Genomic DNA, 22,645 nt, shown 5'->3' with positions numbered 1-22,645 from the left:
GTATCGAAAACTTGTTACCTGTTCTATCCCCCCCCCCCTTCTACTTCTAAATTTGAAATCGACCACTTCGTTTCAATCACCATGGCTTTTGTATTTCTGTCACTCATTTTCATCCCACATGTATAAAGTTAGTCTTTATTTTTCGACTTCCGAGGTTGTTTTTTTAAAGTCTCATCCCGTAAAATACGAGTGCTGCCCAAGTGACCTTAAGTTCTTAATGCATTTACAGTATGCAATGTAAGGTAAAGATGTATTGTATGTCTGCAACGCCTAGAAGTAATGACACTATATTTTGGATAGTGGTAATGGAGATAGAACCGCAACTACTACTGTATATTATCATCTTGGTGGCCAATTTGAAGTCCACCATCTTGAATTCAAGTTCAAAATTTTTAATACGAATGGGGTCGTATGACATATTCTTTCGGGTTATCTTTTCACCGAAAAAACACATCTGATGTTATCTTAAACTTATCTTAAATCACCTAATAGTTATTGGCTTCATTGCCTATTCAAATTTACAAGATAACTGTGCTTCATATTGTATACTAAAAATGCATTTAAAACTTGAGGTCGCTTCGAACACCATTTAATACTATTCAATTAAGCTCATTTTCCTCATAGAGTACTTTGATCTGATATGGAACTATTTTAGAAGGTGAAATTCAAACAAAACTCAGAAGTCGAAAAATATATTGTATAAAAAATCTTGAGACAATCTTGTAAGTTCTAAACTAATAGATCAAAAAAATTTTCACAGCAAATATCATAAAAGGAAATCGTTTGATATACTCTTCAATACCTACTGGTGAACAGTGTTCCCTACTCAACAAATTTTCTCAAATAGCACTATGTCAGATTATTGTATTGTATTTTAAATCTACATCTTAAATGAAAATTAATAATACCACGTTTATAATTTAGTACTGCAAACTAAGAATACTGCAGTATTACAAACACTAAAATTTTGGAAACCTCTACAACACTAACAACACAACTGAGACGCATGGAACAATGCACATTCAAAGAATTTTAGTGTTAGATTGTGTTTGGAATAAATGGGGACGAAGTTACAAAGGGTTGAAAATGTTACTTTTGAGAAGTTTTATTTCGAAAAAAAAAAAAAAACAGTTAAGTGTCATGTCGAAGTACCTACATGGCTTCTAATAGATGAACAAATCATTTTGTCGTTTGCACCAATTTGATATCTCAAATCGTTCCAGAGATATGGTAAACATTAGTAAAGTTTGCAACACTGCTTAAAATTATGTAATTCGGAGAACTTGTAATTACAACTATTAAAAGTTATTGTTGTAATGTAAAAAAAAGCAAAGGGAAATAACAATCGTTTCAAGCATGTTGCAAACCTTATCAATGTTTATCATATCTCCAAAACGACTTGATACATCAAATTACTGTTAACGACAAAATGATTTGTTCGTCTATCGGAAACCATATAAGTAATTAGATATGATAGGTATATAAACATTTTTCCCAAAATGAAGCCTTCCAAAAAGTCAAACTTTCAACTTCTTGTTACTCCGTTCCCACTTATTCGAAATACATCGTGATCATGATTATAGTATCTAACACTAAGGTACTTTGAATGTGCATTGTCTCATCCTTTTGAGTTATATAGTTAGTGAAGTGTTGCCATACTTGGTACAATTGTATTAAATTCAGCCTCAGAGAGTACTTTGATCTGATATGGATTCTGATATGGATCTTTTTGTCATTCATCGGCCTGTTGGTAGCACGCTGGCATTTTCAGCCCCTTTTGTGAAAAAGTAGGTACAATTCTACCCATTCAGCACCATTTAACAAATATTTGTCACATTTTCAAGTGTCAGTAAGACTTTTCCTACATCTCAGGTTACTCATACTGTGTGTTGGATTCTTAAAAACTGCTATGACGTTGCACCGCATAATACGAACTTTGTGTGGAAAATTCGTAATTCGAACTATACCGGGAAACAAATGACGCTAGATGGGCGCATCCACGCCTCGCGTGAAGAAGACGAGAAAGCAGTGTGGTGGAAATTTAGCTTGAAATCTTAAAAATGAAGAAGAAGAAGAAGAAGAACCAAAATATACTGTTTTGGTTTATTGGTCACTTTGAAACACAGGCGCGTTTGGTTTCCTTACAATTCATATCTAAAATGATAACTGTTTTCCCTTTTAATTTGCGGCCTCTGTTATACTTGCTACGCGCGAGAAAAGTTTCATCTACTTCCACGGTTGTTCGGCATCCTCCTATTTGGATTAAAAAAAAAAAAAAAAAAAAACTTTTGAAAAGAGCACTTTCTCGATTTGAACTCTTGGAAGAGGGGGGGGGGGAGTTGTCTAGAACTTTACCTCTTTTAGTTTCGTGTTATACAGCCATGTTAACACTGGTATAAAATAATGAATTCAGCCCTTTTTCTTTCAATTTGGTACTATTTTTCAGCCCACTCCAGAGCTAGGATTGTGGCAACACTGTGTTAGTGTGTTAGTCTTCCAAAATTTGGATGTTTGTAATATTATGTGGTCATCAGTAGCAACACTAAAAAACAAATGTGATAATATAAGGTTTCGCTTAACATGCAGAATTGAAACGTAAAAATGATAAATTTAAAACCTATTATGAGTTACAACAGTCTTAATATGAGGGTGATATATAGTACCATTTGAATTGCAAACATTATGCATTAATTGTAATTGCCGATTCTGTAAAACAATTTCATGTTATTAATGGTTATATCGTACAAAAATGTCAGTGTTTTTTATCTTATGCTATAGAGAAGTCTGCATTTTATATATATATATATATATATTCTATTTAACTGTGTTCTTTGTTTTATCTTTTGACAACTTTCAATTATTTGTTGCAGAACATTACTTTAAACGAGCCATATCTTGATTTTTTATACATTTTATCCGTTAATTTCTCTCTATCTTTTATGCAGAGTACCCAATTAAAAGAATGTGATCTATCCTTCGTCACACAAACATAAATATGTCTTTCTTTTTAATTTGATATTGCTTAATTGGTATTAGTGCCACATTGAAGATTAATCTATACAGTAGAACATTCTTATATATATATATATATATATATATATATATATATATATATATATATATATATATATATATATATATATGTATGTATATATATATATATATAGATAGATAGATAGATAGATAGATAGATAAGCGTATTTGCCTAAAATCAAACACCAACAATCAAATGCTTTTTCTTCAAAAACTGTCATAAATTTTAGAAGCTTTTACAGTTTTCTTTTCAATTTCATGATTTGTTGTATTTACGCTGCTATTTGGCTTTTGATAGATCCGTAAATATTAAGGTGAAATTTTGAGATGATTTAACAATGCGAAAGTTCCAAATAAGTTTCTACATATTTTTCAACTCTTTACTTCTATGTATTTGATCATATTTTCGTACCATAGGCTCTATACAATTAGATTTGTAGCATATTGAGTTGCATAAGCAGAAAATGTAGGAAAATTTGAAATTTTATTTTTATATTCTTAAACTTTCTTGCATACTTTTACTAGTCGTAACTATGGTACATAAATTTGGTATGGAACTTTTTTTTTTTTATTAGTATTGACTTAAGTTTTTTGATTGCATGATTTTTTGTTTTAATCATTCTGGCCAATAAGAAGTTATCCGCTAAAGTAAGAAGTTTTATTAGAATTTTGTATATTATCTGTTTCTTCTAATATCAAAATTTTCGAACAAAATGGTGGTTGCAATAAAACTATTTTGAGTGTGTTATACTGTATTTTACTAATCTTATTATCAAAGTAAGTTTTCTCTGCATAAAATATATTTCTTTAATGAATTTTGGCATTGATGTGTTGTATTATAATTTTATTTAGTGTTACTAGGCAGCTCTCTTATATTCCAGCACTGAGACTTTCAAGTATGTTTGGGTGCTTCACCCAATAAATAGTTTAAATGGTGTTTCAATTTATCTTTGAGTCCACGTTTAATTCATTGCTTTAAATTATTAGCATTAATTAATATGTTGCCATTGGAAGAGATTTTTTTTTATTTTGGAAATAAAAATAGTGAATTTTATTTTGTTCTACTTACTTTCTAATATACGTGTCATTCAGTCTAAAATTCTTTTCATGATTTACTTTTTTCCTTTATGAAGATTATCCATAGTTTCAAAAATAATTATATCGTCCGCATAGATACATATACTCATATTTTGATCTACAGTTCTACTACGCTTAATAAATATACATATTAAATAAACTTGAACTAAGTTTACTTCCTTGTCGCAAAACAATTGAAGTTAATCTAGATGTGTTGTAAGTTTTATTTTAATAAACATAAACTTGTCTATCAGTACATTATGCACTATTCTTATGAATTTCGATGGAATTTTAATGTCTTGCATGTGTTTGAGTAGAATATGTAAAATTATTAAGTCATATGATTGTTCGATACCCAAACTATCTACCACGAGAAACTTTTGTTTCAAATGTTTGTTAAATGTCTAATATAATTATCCAAGAGCATTATAAGTAGAATTCACATTCCTAAATTCTGTACTATTTGTAAGAAATGTTTTATTGTTTCCTTGAAATCATATCAATCTATTCAACATTAAAATTTCGAAGATTTGCAAGAATAAGGAAGTAAAGCTAGTGGTGTCTTGTTTTCTTTTCTTTTCTTTCTTATATATATATATATATATATAACCTTTAGCATAAGTACAATGAGATTTTTCCCATTATGTTGGAATGATTGATAGATCAAGTTTGTGGAGTACACAAGATGACAGCCAATTAAGTACCGGGTTTTACCTTCTTATTTGATTCAACTCAGGCCCGTATTTATATATTGTGCGCCCCTGTGCTCTAAATAATTTTCCGCCCTCCGCACAAAATTTGCCACCCCCTCCCGAAAACAACCAATATTAGAGCTGAATTCATAGTTTTTGGGGTCGCTGAGATGAATAGTGATAGTTTTAATCTAATTGAACTTCAAGATCATACTCCACTCCCCAGGGAGGGGGCGAGATTTTAAAAGTAATCGAAAAGGACATATATATTTTTGTTGAATTCATAGTTTTCGAGGTCGCTGAATTTAACGTTATCAGTTTTTATGATGTTGAAGTTCATCCTCGCCCCTTGAGTTGGGGGTGGGAGATGATCTTTAAAAATAATCAGATAAGGTAGCTTATTAATAATTACTACTATTAGAGTGAATTAAATACATTAACATATTTACTTCTGCCTGCGGGGGACTGTGGGTTGCTAATTTCAAATATTACTTTATTGTGGACCTTAAAAAGAGTTCCAAAATTTTGCCGCCTTGTGCTCGAGCACTTACCTAAATACGGGCTTGATTCAACTATATACTTTTACAATTATTATATTTTTTAAACAATTTTTGTGTTGCTGTGAATTTTTATACTGCCTACTAAGTGTTATACATCTGGCGTCAGTGTTCCTTCACAGTTATAACAATTTACTTATTTGATCATGTTTAATTCTTTAAGGGTATTTAGACCTCGTGCACGTGCTGTTACTGTTTAATACAATTTGTGATGTATAATAAACATAGTGATATAGTTGATTTGGCTGTTGATCTGCGACTTTTAATCATAAATGCTTCAATTCTTTTATACATAAAGAATGATTTGATATTTCTCAAATGTTGAACACAGTTAACAGTATCTTTAGACTCTCTTGTCATATTTGTTTAGTACTAATAACAAGTTCCATTAATGCCTTTTGAGGTGTTTTTGATACTATTCTGTGCATCAAATCGTGTTTTATTAAATTGAGATTCTAAAGTTGAATTGATTTGACTATATGTCTTCTTTTCGGGAGTTAAGATACACAGGAACTCGTTGCTGATGAAACTCCAGAACTTATTCATTACAAACTATATTATTTTCTACGTTATTTTTATTCATCTGGTACTTTTTATTTACTTTCTAAAGAAGTTTCAAATAATTCTGGAGATTGTTAAGAGATCTTGTCACAAACATTTTTGACAATCTTCTGCTGTGGAATAAAATTTACTTGATTAAAGCTATGAACTAAAATAAACTCGTCGCTGAGCAAAGCAAACTAATTTATTATCTTAAAATTAATATCTTCTGACAGTTTCGCATCTTGGCTCATCTACTAGCTTTATCAAACACTAAAGTCAAATGGTTAGTAACCGAAACTGTCACATTCGAATAACTATAAAATAAGTAAAATGTTATAACTGTGAAGGAGCACTAGTGCCAGATGTATAACACTTAGTAGTCAGGACATACAGTTTACGGCAACCCAAAAATTGTTAAGAAATGTAATTATTGTAAAAAGTAAATAGTTGAATCAAATAAGAGGACAAAATCATCACAGAAAATAATAATAAATTGATTTGTTTTGCTCAGCGATTAGTTTATTTTTAATTATACAGGGTGGCTCAAAAATAGGTACACAGTACCATGCTGATCAGCTCATTGCATTTTATATAATTTCTTATTGTTATCCATTAAATAGACTTAGTTTCTTTATTATTTGTTCTTAATGTCTTTTTACTTATACCTTAAGCTCGGAACAGCCGAAGTAAATAAACCCATACTAGATCATTGCAGGGCTGTATACCTACTTTTGGGCCACCCAGATTCTGGTACAATGGACAATATTACAGGTGGTTAAAGCTTCCTTTATAATTTATAGTCATCTTTAGTTTTGGTTCGAAAGAACATTTTGAATTTTTTCGACAGTTATTTAGCCCACTACCTTTTAACATAAGATGTTCCTCCAAAAATTTTACTGTTTTATTGATTATATTATTTACATTATTAATTTTTCTTTCCTTCTGATTCTGTTTTGTGAAGTAGTTTATCAATATTTTCTCTCTCTTTTATATGTAATATTCTGCAGTTTGGTTTAAAAGTTTTGGGTAGAGGGTTGTCAGAATTTGTTGTTTAAAATCATCTCATGATCTTGGAATATAATTGAGAGGTGATCACTCCTATATGAATCAAAATGTATTAGTTTTCTCGAAGAATGCGTATTTTGGACAGAAGATTGATTGTATTCATAAATATTTCAGTGTTTTGTATTGAATTTTTGTGATTTTGTTACGATATATCTCATATTTTGAGTGTAGAATATACTATTGTATAATATTTTAGTGTTAACGTATTGTTGAAATATTTTTTTTTAAAGAACATGGATTGATACCCATTTTTTGGTACCATAGCTGGTAAGAATTCTGTAATATTAGTTTACTTCATTTGTTAGATTTGTTAAATGAATTTTCTAATTTAGGTTTTATTCTATGTAGAATCCGAGTTATTTCCTATCATAAGAATGGCTACTGATTTTATTATTTTGATTATTATTGTATTTCTACTGTATACCGTAAATTTTATTTTCTTCCAGTTAATTTTAAATCCATATATTATAGACCGTTAAAATTATTATGGATATGAAAATGGTTGGTAAGACGACGACTTATATGCTGGCTTTTAGTTTCATGCTTACAAGTATGGCAAGTATGGCAGTTAGATTCATACCATGGCTACGAACAACTTGTGCTATTTTGACAGATTTGCTAGAGGAAGCAATAACTGGGGCTTCCGGCCTAGAAATCTTAGATGCAGAAAATTCAATTGCATAGAAACGTTAGATTTCTCGTTCATCACAATTTCAGAGAAGTGATAATAACAAAAATAACGGGAATAGGAAACAAGGTTACAATGCTTTCTTTTAGATGACGGTTAGCTTCGTCAGCATAAATCTCGACAACCATTATTCTCGGATACACTTTTCTTGTTGAAACACTGAACAAACCTAGACTAAGCAGAATTACCACCCTGACATTTTATGTAATAGTTTGATCGCTGTGCAGGACTCCGCACCATGGCTTTCCCTGTCACAGATCGCGGGATGTCAAAGAAGGGAATTGCCGTAATTCCAGTTTCCTGTTCCATATGGCGATAGAATTCCAGCGATGTTTTCGCTGTGTGGTTGGATGCCTTGTCTTGGTACAGTTCAACCTAGTTCACGTTTTGTCTGTACAATGCTGGGATTTCATGATGGCACATTTTAGTTAGGGTATGAGTCAGGTAGTATGCAGCATTTTGACGTTTAGCTCCAACTTTCGGAGACGCAATTGCCCTTGTATGAGAAACTGGCCACAATCATAAAGCCTTTTGGGAAACTGCGCACTGGCGGAAGAGCGTGCTTCGGTCCTTGGCGTTAACAAGTCTGTATGTAGTGACAAACTTTATCAATGTGTGAGATAAATTCAAGTCTCATCAAGGGTAACAACAAAATTCCACTGATCATTCACAATATTACATTCATAGAAACTCCTGTTATTCCTTTTTCGCTCAGCCTCATGATACATTTTCAGGGCATGCACACTACTCTTGCAACGACCGTGAAACATTAATCCCTGTGGCGCATACTTTATAAATTTCTATGGTGCGCGACACCCTGAACTTAGCGTCGGAAAGGACCACCCCTCCCAGAATCTGTTCAGTTTCGGCAGCATCAGATTACACTCGACCACACTACTCTACTGCGTGTCTAATGAGATACTGTTGCTTGCCTTGTGACGATCACACGTGGCTGTTTCGCATGCGTGGTACAGTTACACATTGACTTCGGATCAATATAAATTAATCAAACTCTCTAACTCGAGTTACCTGCTTTCAATTCACATTTAATTTCTTTATGAATATGATTTTGGTCTCTTAATGTTGATCCTAGATATTTGAAAGTATCCACCAGATTTTAACATATCCATAATTTGCAGTATTATGATCACGGCAATCCCATGTATTTAGTTTTTCTCTGCATTTACTTCCAAACCCATCTTCGTGCAAAGCATTTAATCAAATCTTTGCATTTCTTTCCACTGTCCTCATATAATCCTCTATCAGATTTATATTATCAAATACATCATAGCTTGATGAGTACAATTCAGCTCAAAGCCCTGCTTTCTACTTTTAAGTTTCCTTATAGTGTATTGTAGAACAAGATTGACTAATAGTGGAGATAACGTATCTCTTTGTTTCAGACCTTTCTTGACGTGAAAGCTCGTGACACAAGTATTTTCTTCCTCGAACTTTACTTTGGAGTTCATTTAAATACATCTTAAATATTGTAACTACCTTCTTTATTTATTATTATTATTATTATTATTATTATTATACCAAATTCAGTATGTTGACCAATGTTTCCATACTATCCGAGTAGTAGGCCTTTCTGAAATCAATAAATAATATATCAGGGTATTGTATTTACATTTCTTTTGAGTATTTGACGAAGGGTAAGTATCTGGTCACTAGTTGATCAATTTTTCCTAAATCCGCACTGACAATCTCCAATAAATTTATCTGCTATAACCTCGTTTCCACTGCTAAATTTCTGTTCTTTTAGAACTTGTTTTAGTCTAGGGAATAGACAAAAATCAAATGGTGCAAGATCTGTGGAGTAAATTGGGTGGTCAATGCACTGAAACTAGGCTCTTCAGAAAATCCACTACTCTTCCAGCTTTGTGAAAGATAGCATTGTCCTGCAGAAATAACATACCTCTTCTTAACTTTCTCCGCCGCATTTCTTTAATAACGTCCTTTAACTTAGCCAGAAGAGAGCAGTAATACTCTGATGTTATGGTTTGTTCCTTTGGAAGATAACCTGATGACAAAACACCATCCTTATTCCAGAATATGGAGCCAAACACTTTGCCTGCGGTCCTCTATACTTTGAATTTCTTTGACCTTATAAATCCTGAGTGGCGCTATTCACATGATTGCTATTTGGTCTTAGAATCAAAGTAATGGAACCAACTTTCATCCTGGATAGGAAGCAGATTTTAAAAAATCGTCCTTAGAGTTCGCAAAATTCCGCAAAATCAACTGAGATGTCACACGTTTGCTTTTTTCATCGGGGTTCAGATGTTTGGGTACCAATTTCGCGGAAAGCTTGTGCATGTCCAACTGATCATGAATTATTGACCAGACATATCCTTTGGATATGTGCAAGGTCTCAGCTGTCGCTTGAAGTGAAATTCGTCTGTTCCTCAAAGTCAGGTTATGAACCTAATCCATTTGAGTTGACACTGACACTGACCTTCCCATATTTTACCGTCTTTTGTTGAAAAATCACCACGCTTAAAGTTTGAGCGTGTGTCTAGCATGCAACCTTGGATTTCTTTCAGCAATTTCTGTTGCAGGAAGAAATTCATGATACCTCGCAACTCCTCCTTGGTGAATTCCACATTTGACTCCGCCATGGTTCAATCAATAGCCTGTAAAGAAAATACCGTTAGTGCTATGATCATCCCAGTTGGCACTTACAAGAGATCCATATTTCAGGTGCAATGAATGATTTCAGGATGACATGTGCGGAAGTAAGTCAAGCTGAGAACTTATCAGCACCTTCTCGTATATGGTTTGCGATTTTGTAGCCAACGCAGTTTTGCTTGTTTTCTCTTCTCCACTGGTCGCATTCCTGGTCGAATCATGGTTTGTTCTACCTATTTCCGTGTGATTTTTTCTTTTTTCTTTTTGCTGAAATTTCAATTCTATTCCCAATTTTAACCTAAGTATCCTCAACATTAGTGTATTCCGAACCTTCTAAAACCGAGAATCTATTCCACACTTAAATCTGGTATTCCCTCTCGTCTGACCCTTCTATATTTTTTTAAAATTAAACCTCTTTAGTTTCAGATACTGAATATTTCCTTTTTTCAACAATAATTTCTCTCTCTTATAATTAATCGCTGCTACCAGGCATGGGTCAGTGTCACAATCAGCCCCTCTAAACGACCGAATATCAATTAGGTTAGATTTTCTTCTTCTATCTATTGAAACGTGATCAATTTGATCATGTGGTTTTTCATCTGGTGAGGTCAAGTATATTTATGAACGTCGCGATATGGGAATTTTGTACTTTTCAGGATAAGGTTTTGGATGTTCTAGAGTTCACGAGCCTAATGCCGTTATTACTTCTCTTATGGAGACTTTCGTCCCCTATAATCGGACTGCAAATATCCTCTAGTCCTATCTTTACATTGAAATCCTCTAACAGATTTTTCATATGGTATTGCGGGAATTGGTCAAATACACGTTGTGATTCTTCGTAAAAACTTCCTTTATATCACCATCCTTATTTTCTGTTGGACATGTGCATTATTTAGAACAATAACATCACTCTTAGGACATAGAGACAATATATGATTGACTATCATGCGCAATTCAATACAAAGATCTGTATATTAACACCATTAGCTTAAATTGATTTTTCGAATAATGATTTCATCTTGACATCAAGCTGGAACTACCAAGTTGGGATTGTAACAATTTTGTAATTGTAGTCCAGCAAACTATGACCTATAGGTTAAGACCATTAATTTATGCAAACGTTATTTTTGTTTTCAAGTACTGATGGTATTTCCTTGATAATTCAGTGTTATACTTTTGTATTGGGTTTGTGCCATTGAAACATCCGACTGATGTTTGTCATTTTCAAACAGGTTGTGGCGGGGGGGGGGGGGGGGGAGGGAGGAAGAAGAAACTACAATACTTGGTTAGTCAATGTAGTCTCCAGCTGCACACCTTTGCCCTTTTGCCATCGCTTAGCCAATTACTGAATTCTAAACAGGAAGAAGCCTGGAGCTTGTGATGCGAATAAATCCTCAACCATATGTTGCACTTCTCGGTTATCAAGAAAATTCTACCCTCCCAAGATGTAATCGAGATCCTAGAAGAGGTGGTTGTCAGTGGGAGGACATCAGGAGAACATGGTGGGTGAGGAAGGTTTTCTTACTTCGAGGAACATGTGGATGTGCATTGTCGCACAACATGAAGACATCATGTCTGTTGACCATTGCTAAATGCTTGCGTGATTAAGTTTGCAGTGCATTTCATGGAGTTCATCACTGTAACTAACTATAACTATCCGTAGGGATGGTTTCGCCTCGATAGTTAAAGGATAAATCATCATAGCAAAACCTCCTGTGGGTAAAAGTAGGGGTTTGGAAATTTATCCTGGAAGTTGATCAGAATCCAACCACTGACTGTCCTGATCATTTACGATTTTTGCAACACATCTATTTTTAATGAAAAGTGATAATCCGATGATGCGGGAAACCTTCTTGGTTATTCCAAACACCTCCAGATTACAAGAGAATTCCACACCTCCAGACGGGATCATTGTTGGCCAGTCAACTCGTGACATCCTTTTGTGCAGCTTTTTCACATTACCGATTGTATGGACCCGCCGAGGGACAGTTTTACGGTGTATACCTAAGTCGTCTGTGATTGTACGAACACTTTCGCGAGGGGCTGCTCCCACAGTATTTTTGAGGAGTTTATCAGAACATGCGTTTGTACAGTGACTCCGAAGCTCCTTATTAATGTCACTACACGAAATTTTACTAGCCAACAGCGTATGGTGCGTTTAGTTAAAGCTGTTACCGAAATATATTCATATTTCTTTATATTACATTTTCAAGTGTCCAAACTTGAACTTGCAAAGGAAAATCACTCGCAATTGTATGTTCTTCATGGTGCACTTTCACATGACCGTGTTCAAAGACACTGCCTCTTTACTGACTTTTTAAAAAAATATTTATGGTGTTTGTGATGCCCGCTTGATCTTCATCCATCAAATTGATGCGTTATGGATAGTGGTTTATCAAAAAAGCCGAGACATTTTAATCGCACCAGCCCGTTTTTTTTTTTTTTTCTTCGCAAAAACGAAAATATTTGCTTTTCAATTCAGTAGGAACAAAGATCTTAGATTAAGACTGTTGATTGATTTTCTGTATGTCACGCTGGAATTGCCATTTTAAAATACGTATTTTAAATAACGATAATTTCAAACACAAAATTGTTTGCTGCTCAATCCTGCACAAACGATTGGGATTGTTCCTTAAGTTTCTGAAAGCAGTGGTTCCAGCATTACACACTTGCTTTAAATATGGAAATCATAAGGATGTGATTAAAAAGTTTAATACACAGGTCAGAAACAATACGAAATAAGACCTTTATATTTCTATGATTCTAGAGAAAGTATGTACACTGATTTCTCAAAATGAAGTGATTATCACAATAGTTTGGAAATGGCTATATTTATAGTCATTGCTATGTATGTTCTTACAATGATAAAGAAAATGTATTGAATACATTTTAAAGGTGAGAACTGTTTTTCAGGATTCACTTCAGGAGAATTAAGAGTAGGTCGTCATAAGTCACGAAGCTATGAGTAGTGATAGACTTTTCAGTATTATTGGTGCTTTATGCTTACAGAGTATACCTAGGTAGATAACTGAAGAATTAAGTATGGTTTTGCTCAAATTACTTAAGTAAATGTTGACCCTCAGGATTTTATTTTGTATTTCAATCGAAGTACACATAAAAAGAGAAAAAAACAATTGAACAAATTTATTAAATTAAACGTACATTTCTGAAACTATGACAATCAAGTTCCTGTTTTAGCAAAATGCAATGTAACAAAGTTTCAATGGAAAATAATGTTTGATAGGGATAGGAAACGAGGAAGAACCAATATTTTATAACAAAGGTAAACAAAAAAGACGAACAAAACTGTACTAAATACATTTGAAATATCTTAACAATATTTTGATTACATTTGTTTTAAAGTGTATCTTACATGCAAACAAGTATGTAAGATACACTTTGAATTAATTGGGTTTCAAAGTAGAAAATTATAATTACACTAAAACACGAATCTATGTTATTAACCATGTTACCAATATAGTGATTCATTACGGGAAATTAGTTTTTGTAAATGGACATGTGTTCAAAAGCAAGAGAAGAAAATTATAAAAGAACCTTCCCAATCACTCAGAGTAAGATTTGAGCAATAGTAAAATTACAATATATTCGTGCAGAATGAAATAGGAACATGTATTTGGAGTTCACTCCATAACTAATTTGTTTTAACAAATCATAAACTATCAAGTGGTATTCTGTAAGGTCAGTTGATATCCATAGTTCAATAATTTTGGTACTTAATGTTTTCTACTTTGCAATCTTTAAATATGCACTTCTGCGTTCATAGTCTATGAAACAGATTCAATTAGATACTGTATAACTCTATCTGTAGTTTGTATATACTATATAATTTACCGTTAATTTTAGTTACACATACTAATAACAAAAATTTTTAAGTTCTGATATTTATTTATGCATACCTTATATGAGTGTTAACAAATTAAATTAACTTTTATACAAGAAATGAATCTATTACTTCTTCTGAATAGGATTCCATATCAATGTCCAAATACCATTTAAAGCAAAAATTGGTTTCAAGGTTTTAAGATTTACAAATTTTAATATTTCTCAGAACTTTAGGAACAACGCATTCATGAAAGAAGAAATATATTTAGGGACATGCTGAATGATCTTCAATGCTTCCTCGAAATTATCAACTACAAATGTGATTTTTTAAACTCTTAGGTGGTGTCTATCATAATACAGACACAGGTACTATGAGTAACATACAGGAAGAGTTAAAAGTATGTTATTGACAAGACTCTTATCGATAGATTTCACAGTTTTCGATATCTTGTGAAATCAGTGAATATACAATACAATCGTGATTAAAAATTTGTTGATCCTATCTATAGACGAATTATTTTGATCGCGATTGTACAATAGAAAATATTTGTTTTAGGATATTCTATATAAAAAAAAATCTTCCTGCCAAATTTCTGAGTATTTAAGAGAAAGTATCATAAAAAAAACGTCAACCTTTAAAAATGATTTTACCTTACCAACGGTGTTGTATTGATTAAGTGATTAAGCAGAAATAGGATTATCATATGTATGTTGCTGTAATATAATTAACATTGCAAGTCATTTGATGTTTTATTTTACTGTCTCGCAAGTGACTTGATTATTTTATGGATATTATTGTGGCCGACAACAACGTTCTTATTTCAAAGCACGTATCACCCATTTTGTTTTAAAAGTTCTACATTCTCTTCCAAGCTGTTTCTTATTTTTGTCACTCGATTATTTATCAAATAAGAATACGTTAACAATTTATAATTGGAAGAAACGATAACGAGAATGATATAATCTTTAAATTTAAATAATTAAGACTTAATGAAGTACACAGGTAACTTGCATACATGGTTGCAAGGATATGTTGTTAATTTCTTAATGCAGTCATTTTGCACTCATTTTGGAGCTAAATTTCATAAATTTTAATTACAATATACGCGTAATTGTGAGATTCCAAGTAAATTTAAATAATGCCATAAACATTTGAAAAGTGTTCCATGCTTCCTCTGAAATCTTTACACAATGCCATATTAACATTAAATAAGCTCAATTTTATCATGAAAAGTTGCCCTTATCCGTTATATTGCTTTCGAACTTATTATTTCGTTACATTTTCAGTAAAAATAGAAACAAAAATTGATGCATTCAATTTATCTCAATAGTTTTTTTTTCTAATATCATTGCAAGCATCTTGTAATACAAGATATTTTGTAAATATGACCATGTAGATACTAAGGTGGTAACGTCGATAAATTCTTGTCTACAAACAATCAAATATACACCCTGAAAATGTTAGAGGGTGTATTTAACAACTATATGTGTCGAAATTTGGAAGTTCTGTGGACAAACAACACTTGTATTATTATTAGTTTGGTACTAGTTGTTTGTTAATGATGTTTCTGTCAGAATATTACAGTCGTAAATCATAGTTCATATATTTTATATCAAAATCACAGCACACTTATAAAATACAAATTTCAAAATAAATGTAATTTTGAAATTTAGGATTTGAAAATTGAATCTTCATTACAAAATATATTGCGATTTTTTTTTTTTTAAAGAAAAAGCTAGTTACAATTAAAGCCAAACTAGTGGGAACATTCCATTAGTTAAATATTTCCATTCCTCTGACATTAATTTTTAATATGAACACTATCTACCACTCTATTGCCTTCCTACTTCAGTTGTAATCCATTAAAAGATTATTTATTATGAAATAGTTATTGATTTTGCTTTCTCTTTTCAAATTCCAATAGGCATAACAAATCTAGATCTTCTTAGGCTTCTTAGTAAGTTTACTTTAAATAGCATCTTGTTAATGATATATTGTGTACAGAATTAACCAATGTAGGACATGACATGTTTTACTTCTCATCTTTGTAATTTGAAAGTTATTTCTTGTCGAAAGTTATACAAATTCTAACTTAATTTCTGGTCTTCTCTTACGAAAATCTGACCATATTTTGAAGGGCATGCTTTTCAGCTGAATATATTGATACAAACCAGTTCTGAGAACATATATAGCTACATTTTCAAGTATACTAAAGCTTGGCTGCGATTCATTCTATCTATTAACAAAAGTACAGGATTCTCAGAATATAGAAACAATCTCACTTCTTTGCACTGTTTCTAAGTATTTCTATTATTTGTATTCGTTACTCAAAAATTGAAACGAAAACAGTTTTTAAGTCATTTTTGTATTGAGATTAAACCTGTTAAAGTACGAACATAAGTACATTTCAAAAATCTGTTATAGCTTCAAATACAATTAAGACAAAGAAGTATTTTTTCTCCACAAGTCATCACACAAATATTAATACGGCTTAATAGTCCACTTAACTGTGAGAGGAGAAACGAACAGTTGTCAACACCATATAGGGTAAGATAATAGCAACATTACATACCCGACTAATGGTATTCATACAGAGGCTGGCTGCCTGAATATGCTTCCATTGAATACTCCCAATTGTGAAGACATATGTAGATACAGAGAGAGGGAATGATTTGAATGACGGATTTTCTCATGAATCTTTATATTTCGGGAATTTGAAAAGCCCATCGTGTTAAAAAAAAAAAAAAAAAAAAAAAAAAAATCGTGGACCACAGAGACTTAGCTCAGAATGTTGTTATCATGTTAGAATGTTTTGTATAACTAGAACCATGAAATAAAGGCATGTATTGAGGTAGGCGGTGGCTATATTTAATATATCGTTTAAATATCCTTCTAGATTTTGTAAATTGATGTTTGTCTTATCCTATGTCAACAGTACACACATATATATATAACACAATATTTACACACGTACATTTCTAAAGTTATCTTAAAGTATTTACGTATAATACCGAAATTCTTATTAAAGTTGTTTCCAACAATTATGAGATTAAACTTAACTTTGAAGATAAGAATTATGTTTCCTATTTTTTCAATGTATGAATATTGATGTAATTTTCTGACATGTGTACCGTCATGACTTAGAAAATGATGTTGATCATATTTTCATTGCATTTAGATGATCCACATCTCACTTTAAAATCGCATAATGCCTCACTAGTCATATGCTCTTGGACACCTCAAAAAGAGAAGCAATTTTAAAATAGTTATCTTCTTTAGGTTAAATTAAACGTACGTTGAATTAAACGTACAACGAAGTTTCCGAATGAACTGCTAGGTTTCCTTTATCATAATGAGTAGTCCCAGGATTGAATTACTGGCAAATTTTATACTTCCTTAAGACGTAACATGAATATAAATTATATAGATTCTTTTAAATACTGCACTTTTGTAAGTAAGTATACCACCTGAAAAATGATCTTAAAATGTGTCTGGTCTCGTATCACGCAAAAGAAAAAAAACTCTTACATGTTTTAGTTACTAATATAATTAAACTGAATGAGTTGTGTTAACAATACAGATTAAGGTACACTGGCAAACACAGTGGCAAGTTATTCTTATTGAACACAGCATTACAAATGAGAAAATAGTTTAATAAATAACGTACGAAAGATTGAAGAAATCAAAATAAGTTAATAAAGACATCTTTATCTTAAATCTATAAATACAGTTCTCTACCAGCTTGTTAGAACAAAATTATTTTTTACACATGACTCGCTTGTACTTGCTATTGAAAGGTATAATAATTTAAATTGAAATTAAGTACCAACTTTGTACAGCAGGGGACACTTCTAAATGGTACACCTTAGCCGTAAATCTCCATATGGCTGTACCATTTAGAAGTGTCCCCCGCTGTACCTCAAATAAAGTTCTATATTTAAATTATTTCAACCTCTTTGGAGTTTTCTTCAGTAACTTCCCTCATACTGCTATGCTTATTGTTGAATGTTGATCCAAGTTCTACAATTTAATCGCTTATAAATAATTCTATTTTCAAGAATAGAAGCCATAAAGTAAAGATGCTCGAAGTTTCAGACTATACAAAAAGAGAGTTTTTATTCATGTTTAAGAGTTTTTAAGAGTTTTAATTCATGTTTATAATTTTGGTGGTTCAAATATATCCTTACTTTGCATCAACATTCAACAATAAAGACAGCAGTTCAAGAAAACTCACTGAAGAAAACTTCAGAGAGAATTGGAATAATTTAAATATCAAAATCAAGGTTGGTATTTAATTTCAATCACTTGTTTGTGCTTGTCAAACAAGTGAAAACTTCAAACAAGTGAAAATTTCAGCTGATATCTTACTTCACACTTTTCGAAAGAGATCAACCTTTTAATCATACTTTCTATTTTCTGGAAAAGTCTACTAGTATTGTTTAGAATATTGTTTTTAATTCAGGTCCTAGGCGTGTTAAAGTGAGATACGGTTCATTAACTATGATAAATATTTCTTTACAGACCCATCATTAATCAATATTTTTGTCATATTGCTATTACAGTATTGTGATATGAGGTTACTATCTTGGGCTGAGGTGACTAGGTGACAAGTTGAATATAATGAATCTTTTATTGTAATATTTGCAAAACAGAACAAATAATAACTGAATGAGCGGTTTTTAATAGCAAACTTGATGTCCACTTCAAATATTAAATATGTACTTCAATACCCTCATTTCATTTCCGCTTGTAAAAAATAACATATTATCTTAATGTAATTATACTTACGATGCACAACGTTTGAATTGCAACACCACTTTCTTAAATTCTGTTCGTTTGTGGTACTGCAAATGACTTTGCAAAGTTGCTATATCCTGAACCTTTTGACAACAAACTGTACATTTGAAGTACCTACGTTTTACTGCCGGTTCATTGTCGGTTTCCGAGATCTTATCTTCATTCAGAGATGCAGGCGTCGATAATGGCGGTCTTTTCTCATTGCCTTTATAGTGTGCTATTACTTCAACGCCATCTATAGGATCATTCATTGTAGAATCAGTGTTCAGATACCGTACCTCGTATCTTATGGGTGCATCATTATCAGGCGAAATAGAAAATGAGCGAGACGATGGTAAGATTCTTTGTTTAGCATCAGAACTAACCTGTACTCTGTTCGTATCGCTTACGGAACAACATTGTGTAGGATAATTGTATCGTTTACCACACGTGGAACTAGATATCCTGTTACATTCAATGCTGGAATTGTCTTCTATTCTACTTATTTCAGAATAGTTTTCTCTATACATTGTTAAGCTTGTATCTTCTCCTTTGTTACTATCAAGAAGAAAATACTTTTGATAAATGTTCTCGTCCTGTTGGTTGTTTTCTTTCAATACATGATTGTTCGCATGAACTCTCCCTTTATGTTCTAAGTAATCGTCATATCCGAAGAAAATCGCCTTGCATAGTGAGCATCTAAATATATACAATTCTTCAACATGCAGTGCGGTATGAGCATATTCCTCCTTTTCACTACTTAAATCTAAATTGCATAAAGCACATCGCATTACCTCGCTTCCCACATAGTTTTTGTTACCATCATCTACGTACGTCTCCGTCTTATGAGCTTGTTTTATGTGTTCGTTAATTTCTAACTCAAAATAATACTGCTTAAGGCACAATAAGCACTGGTACATTATCTTCCTCAAATGTCTTACGGCATGTAAATATGCTTCACATTGCGAGTAGTAACAAGCATAACAGAAAGTGCATTTAAATAATTTTACAGTTTCATATTGCACCTCTGTGTTTACTTGGTATTTGTTTATTTCATTAGCATTACAACTTCCATCTTGTGCATGGTTTAGTGGTTCATGTCCTTGAAAATTGTGTAACATCTGTGACTGCTTAGATTGGCTATGTTCACGAAAATATTGTTTATAATGATCATTTTGTGTTTCAGATCTTCTGTTTTCTTCATAAAGAGTGTTATCCATACTACCTTCATATATCTCGTTAGTGTTGGAATAAGAAATTGCACTCTCAGCATTCCTATGACGTTTATCGCCTACAACTGTAGTTTTATCCTTTCTAGAATTTATGTTGTGTCTTTTTAGCATGTGAGATTCTAAAGACGTCTTAGAATGACACTCTCTGCTGCAGAAATTACAACAGTACTTGTTCGTAAATGTACGTCTCAAAATTTCCTGTGAATTCGACAATTTGCTATTTGAATCTTTTGTTTGGCACCTCATGCAGATATACAAGTCTCTCTTGTCCATTTTAGATTTCCGATACAGCAACTTTGATGTAAGTATCTTCTTACATACTCGACATTTAACTAAATAATCAGACGAATGTTTCACTATATGTTTCTCTAGTTCACCAAATTTATCAAACATCTCTGAACAGTAAGAACACCTATATGGCCCATACAAACCATGAGTTTTTGCATGTCGATTTTTGTGATTGTAGACCATTTTATCACAGAATGCACACTGGGAAAAGTAACGCTGACTAGAACCGTCAGTAGACTTATATTTCTTTGGATTATCATCGAAATGATCATTACTATCTATAATATTTAAGCAATCAAAATTGGTATGGACAAAGAAAGAACTTTTTCTTACGAACATTTTTTTACAGATTGCACATTCAAAAGTACCCTTTGAAGGAGGTCTTTCGTCATCTCTAAACTTCACTTCACTTACGCTTTCGTGAGGTGAAGCTGTAGAAGAATTTTCAACTAACACGTGATTGCTCTTTATTTCTGCAGGATCTTCATTAATCACCAGCTGAGTGTCTTCATCAGATGATCTGCAAATATAGCGAGAAAAAGTTAGAATTCACGAAAATACACAGAAAATTTCTTTCAAATACATTAGGAATAGAAAAATGAAATAATAATATATCGGCCAACCCGATAATATTGCAAGTTACCCTTCGTAGCTCAGATATTTGATGTTAACCTTTCATTATATACAGGCTATTAATCACGTTCACTTAGATTTGAATGATATACTAGAACTATTAACATATGAAAAGTATGTACAGAGTGATCCGGAAGTGGGCGTACACCTCATTTAGTTTCAACAGTATAGTGTTAGTGATGGTAGAATGTCTGTACACAGTTACCTTGAAGTCTTAAAGAGTCTTACGAGTAATAAACATCGGTATGATCACCATCCATGTCGTAACACAGCTGAATTCTGCGCCGAATTCTCGCAGGTGTTTTTCGGAAATACTCCGGAGTCACGAGGGTGAAGGCGTGTATTGTATTGTATTGTATTTATTTTCATCCTTTTTTCACACAAATTGTTAACAACGTGAACGTATGAGTTGGACATGTCACAAGAACACTGAATGTGTACATATGTATGTATACATTTAAATCTACATGTAATATTAAAATAGTGTCAATTTAAGTAAAAAAAAAAAAAAAAAAAAGGTACAATTTTTCATTATTCTAATTTACAGACAACGATACAAAACAACATAACAGTTAATAAAACCTTACATTATAGATATACAAAATATATATACTTTAAACCTTATTTACTACAGGCGAGATATTCTTCTACAGAATAGAAGCAGTGCTCGAGTAGGTAGTACTTGAAACCGGGTGTTTTGTTTTTTAAAGCGAAGGAAGTTTGTTATAAATATTCACTGCCATAGGAAATGTACTATTCTTATGCACTTTTAAACGTGAGGACTCTACATGAAGATCCGACGCTTGTTTTGTATTATGCATATGAATATCTGAGTTCAACTGGAGGCTGCTTGTACCTAGCTGTATATCTTTTCTTACAAATTTTAGAAGTTCCTATATATATAAACATGGAAGAGGTAAGATTTCAAGAAATTTAAATAGAGGTTTACAAGAAGTTCGAGGTTTACTTCCGGTCATAAACCTTAAAGCTCTCTTTTGTAAAACGAATATGGAATTTAGCAGTGCAGTAGATCCCCAGAATATAATACCATATTTCAATTTAGAATGAAAAAGTCCAAAATAAGTTGTAAGCAGAACATGCTGACTGACACTATTTCGTAAAAGCTTCAACATATAACAGGTTTGAGCCAATTTACTAGATAATTTTTGAATGTGAATTTTCCAATCTAATGTATCTGACACCCAAAGACCAAAAAATTTGATATCCGAAACGTAATTCAACGTTTTGCCGTTAATTGTTACACAAGGGCGTTCTCTTATCTCGTTTTTTACTACGTGAAAGCACATGCACGAAGACTTTGTTGTATTTAGTATTAGTTTATTTTTATCCATCCAGTCACTGACGGCAGCCATGATGGAATCTACTGCATTACATAACTCAACGTAAGTCTCCGGTTACTAATATATTTGTATTGTCAGCACACAGAACAATTTTAGCAGAGTCTAAACATTGTGGCAAGTCATTTATATACATTAAAATAAAAGAGGGCCTAAGCTGGAGACCTGCGGAACTCCAAATTTTAACTCTTTGGTTTCTGAATAACATTTGCTTACTCCCTGTGTCTC

The 22,645-nt window shown here is 32.4% G+C and overlaps 1 protein-coding gene across 1 annotated transcript in view; it reads right to left on the bottom strand.

Moving 5' to 3' along the window:
- Positions 1 to 13,369: 13,369 nt before the first annotated feature.
- The window catches only part of LOC145690612 (uncharacterized), a 54,214-nt gene continuing 44,938 nt past the window's right edge, over positions 13,370 to 22,645 (bottom strand). Inside the window, exon 3 of the mRNA XM_081765673.1 lies at positions 13,370 to 20,946. Coding sequence (XP_081621799.1) covers positions 18,915 to 20,946 — 2,032 coding nt within the window. The 3' untranslated portion in view covers positions 13,370 to 18,914. The remainder of the gene's footprint in view (positions 20,947 to 22,645) is intronic.

The sequence above is a fragment of the Thermobia domestica genome, chromosome 7 (assembly GCF_964235325.1).
Source record: "Thermobia domestica chromosome 7, izTheDome1.hap1.1, whole genome shotgun sequence".
Lineage (NCBI taxonomy): Eukaryota > Metazoa > Arthropoda > Insecta > Zygentoma > Lepismatidae > Thermobia > Thermobia domestica.
This window is presented reverse-complemented; position numbering and strand designations above follow the sequence as displayed.